Raw genomic sequence first — 6000 nt, 5'->3', positions numbered from 1 at the left:
GTGCCTGGGATGGCCAGGGATGGCCAGGGGTCCTCTCCAAATGGATACTTTCTGCAATGTCGTGAGCCGTCTCTAGGGCAGCCCACGCCTTCAGCAAGGAGGGGCAGGAGACCTGGAATGGGGGATATGGGAGGACGACGACTCTAACGTCGTCGGAGGTAGGGTAGACTGGTGTTACCTGCGGAAGTCCAGAAGCCTCTTCAGGCCGCTTCTCCAGGGACAGTGCCAGCTGTCCCCACTTCGATCAGCAACAGTGTTGGGCTTGGTCCAGCAGGAACAGAAAGCGAAGTGTGAGCCCAGGCCAGAGGGGGGAGCCCGGACACCCTTGTGGAACCAACAGGCCTCTGGGGAGGCCTGTTCCAAATCGCAAACCGGGCGCACAGGGGGATCCCCGCAAGGGGGCAGAGGGAAACCCGGGAGGCCCGCGAGAGGAGGCGAGGCCAGCGGCTGGGCGCAGGCAGCCAAGAGCACTCGCGGCGCTCTGACTCCAGGCAGCAAATACAGAGGGGGCTGAAGAACCCCTTGGTTTTTCCAAAGTTTCCAGCGAATCCTTCTTGATGAAGACCGGCCTCTGGGAGGCAGCGTGTGTGCTTCCCGAGAGGGGGCCCCCCTGCGCCGTCCCCCTTCCCCTGGCACGGAAAGGTTGAAGGACTGCACACAGGGCTCCCTCCCCAGCCCAGTCTCCTCCCCGCGGGCCCCCTCCCCGCCGTGCCTGCCAGAGTCAGGCTGTGTCCCAGGCACTGCCCCCGCCCGCGCGCCCCTCTGCCGCCGACCCTGGCCCGACCCTCCTCGCCGCTGCAGGCTGCGGGGAGGTGCACTAGCTCATGCTCCCAGCTCGCTCGATGCTCCCTGCGCGCTCCGGCCCGGCCCCAGCCCCGGCCCCGGCCCCGAGAGCGCGGACCATGGAATAGGCGGGCGGCCCCGGGACGCACTCCTGCAGCCGGCGGGGCCAGAGCCAGCCCAGGGTGGCCTCGCCAGCCGGCAGAGTTGGCCAGCGGCGGGCCCTCCTCCCGTCGGTCCTCCCCCGCTCCTCCTCCTCCTCTGCCCCCGCCGCCCCCGCCTCCCCCGCCTCACGGCCGCCCCCGCCGCGCCGCCGCCCCAGGCCGAGCGCGGGCGCGGAGCGTGGGAGCCATGGCGCGTGAGGAGGAGCGGGACCCCGAGCGCCGGGAGGCGGCGGCGCGGGCGAGCGGCGAGGAGGAGGAGGAGGAGGAGGAGGAGGAGGGAGGGGAGGAGGGACTGGGCGATAGCGACGACGAGGGCGACGACGAGGAGACGGGCAGCGGCGAGGAGGAGGAAGGGGAGGCGGAGGCGGCGGCCGGGTGGGAGCGCAGCGAGGACGCGCGGCTGCTGCGCGCAGGGCTGCCTCCTGCCGCCGTCCCCGCCGCGGCCGCCCGCCAAAGGAGCGGCCTCCGCCCGCCGAGGCCGCTGCCCGGCCGCCTGAGGATGCGGCCGCCCGGCGACGAGGACCGCGCGCGTCGCCGCCGCCGCCGCCGCCGCCGGAGGGACCTTCTGCTGAGCCAGCTCTGCTTCCTGGCCTCGGTGGCGCTGCTGCTCTGGTCGCTGTCGAGCCTGCGAGAGCAGAAGGGTGAGTGCACGCTGCCGACCCCGAGTGGGCGCCGCGGCTGGGCGTCTCGGGGCTCGCGGGGCTGCTGCGGGCGGCCCGGCGGAGCCCCAGGGTAAGCGGGCTGGGTTCCGGGCAGGAGGACGCCCCCTGCCCACACGGAGGCGTGGGAGAAGGGGACCCTGAGCGCCCACAGCCGGCACGCCTGGGCGCCTGGCCGCCCTAGGAACCTTTACCTGAGCCTCTCGCCTCTCGCCTCCCGCCTGTGCGCTGCTTACTCGCGAGCTGGAGGGACTGCTGTGGCGGTGGTGGGGAGTCTTACCCTCCGTCAGCCCCCAAGGCCGGGACAAAGTTGTGCCGGTAGCCCCGGCACCTGTGCAGGTGACCACCTGGACGCCCTTCGGCTTGCTGAAGGATTCTAGGGGGCTGCTTCCCACACACTTGTCCATATGTTCTCCATCCAGAGCCGGCGGGACGGACCGAGTAGAGCGCTCTTCTCCCTGCTTTTAGAACAGGTGCCGGGAACTTCGGGGAAGAAAAAGTGTTGGCCCTCCAGCTAAGGGCTAGGAGGGGACTTGTTCTCTTAAAATGACCACTCACTGGGAAGACAGGGACTTGTTCCCCAGCGGTCCCTTTTGCGGAGCTGCCGCTGTGGAAGAAATGGTTTGAAGCGGAACGGGCATCTCGCTGCCCGCTCGTCTCCCGGCGCTCTGCGCGGGGTCTGCCCTTTAACCCACAACTTTTGTCTTGTCTTTGTCCTCGGCCTTTGTCGAGCTGAAATCGATCTTGGGTGCTCAGAGCAGTTACCTGCTGAGACATTTGGACCCTGGGATGCAGCCGTCTAAAAAACAAAGGGAAGACATGGGAGAATAACTGTTGTAAAATGGTTTTCTATCCCGGCTGTGAAAGTGGCACGATTCGTGGGAAAACAGCCATGTAAAGGGTTGTGAGGCAAAAAAACAACAGTTACAACTATGTGCTGTGGTGTTAAGATCGACGTAGCTCCTAATGCAAGGTGTTATGAGGTGCGGAATAAAGACATTTTGATAGTGACTGTAAACACTTTTCAAAAGTGCCATGGGTTTTAAAAGGGGTCTCCCCCGACTTGGCTGAACTCCTGCTTGGTGGGGAAGCTGACCAGACGTCCGTCTTCATTCAGGTCTTAGCAGACCGCTTGACAGACTTCATCATATATGGTAATAGCAGAGTCCCTGTTGGTCTTCAGTGAAGCTGTTGGAGACTCCACGGCTCTCTCCATTGCTCTTCTGGATCTCAGGTCCCGTAGCCTTGTGTTCTGACTTCAAGAAGGGGGCCGTGGCGGTGTGAGGGAAGCAGAATGTCTTCCATGGCAGATTCACATCTGCCAGACATCAGTGTACCCAGAGTCTCACTAAGAGGGTTTTCGCGAATTTTGTTATTTTCCTTTTTCTTTTTTTTCTGAGTGAAAAAACAGTTTATAGTTCATGCCACCTTTGGAAAGGACTATTCCAAGTCGATTACACGCCGGCCATTTTTTTTCTGCTATGTTGAGTCTCTATGAGAGAGACATAGAGTTCCCACCACTTTCCAGGATATAAAAAACGTTTTTCTGGATGAAGGATGTGACCCATACAGTTAAGTTAATCAACTAGAGGGGGTGCCTGGGTCCGGGAAAGCTGGGATTTCGGGGACGGAGGGGAGAGGGGGTCAGACACTCTGCAAACTCGAAACCTAGGGACCAGAATGTCATTTTGAAATGGTTTCCCTGGCAGTGACATTTCTGTTTAGGTGCCACTGACTCAGATTTAGTTCCACAGCACAGCCCTTTCCCCATCCCTCCTTCTATCCCTTTCTCCTTTCTGCCTTTCGTATTCTTTTTTCCTCTCACTTCCTCTTCCTCCCTTCTCATCTCTGTTGGTCTTAGGACCTCCCTCCCCAACAGTAACTGAAGATCTAACAGGCAAAAGCCAACAGTGTTAAAGAGAATGCCAGCCAGCCTCCCTGTGTTGCCCCCAAATAACATTGAGTTGAAATGGTCGCCAATCCCTTTTTCTTCCATTAGGTATTGATGATTTTTCAGTATGTGATGCACAGTCATATTTTGCAGCAAGACACAGGTTTTTCAAGGTAATTTTTGATGCATTCATTAATGTGTGTGAATCTGCAAATTATGCTTGGGGAATTGTGTTTAACATACCTAAGCATTTGAATGGTGACTTTTACACGGGAAACATGGAACACACATTACCCAGTGGTCCTTTCGGTATGGATACTGAAGTTTGGAATGGAGCATTGCTTTGAAGACCTTGTGGCTTAGAGAGGCTGAGTGATTAGCTTAAAGTCACACAGCAATCCAAGAGGAGAGGAAAATACCAACCTGAGGTGACCCAGTTCTTTGTTCCCAACTCTGTACGCTGGTATTCAAGCCACCATTTGGGTGTAGCTTTGTAATAGTTATATAATCCCACAGGGGGTACCTTCATAATGATCAAAGGTAATATTTTCATTTAGTCACCTTGAAAGCCATGCAATGGTTGTTAAATGTAACTTCTCAGAAGCTTGTTTTCCAACACATATTGACCTTTCCCTTCCTCCCTCCTTCTGTTGGGCCTTCCTCCCTCCTTCCTCCTTCCTTCCTTCCTTCCTTCCTTCCTTCCTTCCTTCCTTCCTTCCTTCTTCCTTCCTTTCTCTCTTCCTTCCTTCTTAAAAGGACAGTTATTTTAACCAAAGCAAAATAGGGATGTGTGATAATTATATTATATAATGTTGCATAACGTTTCTAATCATTTGGAATCTGAGACCCCTTTCTTGACATCTAACAAAACTCAGATTTGGCTGTGTACTGAAAAGTTTTGGTTAGATGCTGAAAACATTTTCCGTATATTCAGTATTTGGTTATATGCAGTAACAGTCTACATTGATTCTTTTCTGCAGAGATGTAACATGAGGGCTGCTTAATTTAGGTCAGGAAAAATTAGTACCGGAATCAAGAAAAATGTTAACTCTAACAACAACAAAAGCAATAATAATAACTGGAATTTGGTGGGTTCTTCAGTGCCTGGCTGTGCGCTGTGCCCACCTTATAGGTATTGCTTTATTTAATCTGCAGATACTTTTTTCAGAGGCATGAGCCTTCAGTGGTGGAAAGCAGTGAGCTCTAGTTGCCCTATTTAGTTGTTATGGATGAAGATCTCATTTTTGATCTCTGTTTTCAAAGCCAATTAAAATAAGGTGTTAGATTTGCTGAGTAGAACTTTCTTTCCTTTTTGCAATGAGAATGGATTACTTTTGTATATTTTGAGTGGTTTAAAAGTGTTAAATTTTTCTTTGACATAAACTACCTGGCCATTTTTTTTTTCCAGAAGTTGTGTGGACAAAGCCCAGGGATTCTAAATCAGGAATAATTCTAGACTTTCTCTCTAGAAGGTTATCAGAACGGTAAATAGTAATTAAGAAAAAATATACACCAGCCTGGGCAACATAGTAAGACTCTATCTCTAAAAAAAATTTTTTTTAGTTAGTTGGGTGTTGTGATGCATTCCTGTAATCCCAGCTACTCAGAGTCTGAGGTGGCAGGATTACTTGAGCCCAGAAGATTGAGGCTGCAGTGAGCTATCATTGTGCCACTGTATTCTAGTCTGGCCAACAGAGTGAAACCCTGTCTCAGAAAAAGAAAAAAAATAAAAATATATGTACATACATATATACACATACACATATGTACATATACATATGTGCATGTATATATGCATATATATACTTTGAGATACTTTCTATACCAGTTGCTATTGCTGTATTACAAGTCAGCCCAAAACTTAGTGGTGTGAAACAGCCATTTAATTTTTTTGCTCATGGATACTTTGGGCCAGGAGTTTGGATGGGGGTCGTGGGGCTGGCTTGTCTCTGCTTCATTATGTCTGGGACCTCAGCTGGAAAGATTGCAAGGCTAGGTGGCTTGACAGCTGGATCTGGAGTCATCCGAAGCAACACCTCTCCCATGCCTGGGGTCGACGTGGCTGTTTGCTGGACCCTCAGAACTGGGCTGCCAAGCAGAACAACCACATGTGGCCTCTCCATGCGGACTCTTCATGTGGCTTACTTTGAACTCCCTGAGAGTATGACATCAGGGTTGCAAGGGCAGGTATCCCAAAAGGACAAGGTGAAAGTGCATGGCATGTTTATATCCTAGCCTCAGAAGTCAGTCACAGAATGTTATTTTGACTATTTTCTGTTGGTCAAAGCAGTTAGATGTCAGCCCATGTTAAAGGAGAAGGGCGTAGATGCCAGCAGTCATTCAGTGGTGGAGTGTAGGGTCCCGTTATAAGAGCTTCTGCTGTGGGAGACACGTACTGCTGTGGCTGCCTGTGGAAGACCCCAAGGATCCGAAGGGATTGTAACTTAGTAGTGATTTTAGACATTTCTCAAGGTGGCTAAGGTGAATACCACATATATGCATACAT

General features: G+C 53.2%; 1 protein-coding gene across 2 annotated transcripts in view; it reads left to right on the top strand.

Annotated features, from left to right (window-relative positions):
• The first annotated feature begins 1094 nt into the window (after positions 1-1094).
• The window catches only part of SLC24A3 (solute carrier family 24 member 3), a 509953-nt gene continuing 505047 nt past the window's right edge, over positions 1095-6000 (top strand). The window contains exon 1 of one of the 2 annotated variants that reach the window (XM_017512663.2): positions 1095-1585. In XM_017512663.2, the coding sequence (XP_017368152.1) occupies positions 1132-1585 (454 nt within the window). In that variant the 5' untranslated portion in view covers positions 1095-1131. Of the gene's footprint in view, positions 1586-1656; positions 1677-6000 lie in introns of those variants that run through there. The other variant, XM_037732860.1, reaches the window with a different exon arrangement.

The sequence above is a fragment of the Cebus imitator genome, unplaced genomic scaffold (assembly GCF_001604975.1).
Source record: "Cebus imitator isolate Cc_AM_T3 unplaced genomic scaffold, Cebus_imitator-1.0 Scaffold475, whole genome shotgun sequence".
In the NCBI taxonomy this organism is placed as follows: Eukaryota; Metazoa; Chordata; class Mammalia; order Primates; family Cebidae; genus Cebus; species Cebus imitator.
The sequence above is the reverse complement of the archived record's forward strand: the minus strand, read 5'-3'. Positions and strand labels throughout refer to the sequence as shown.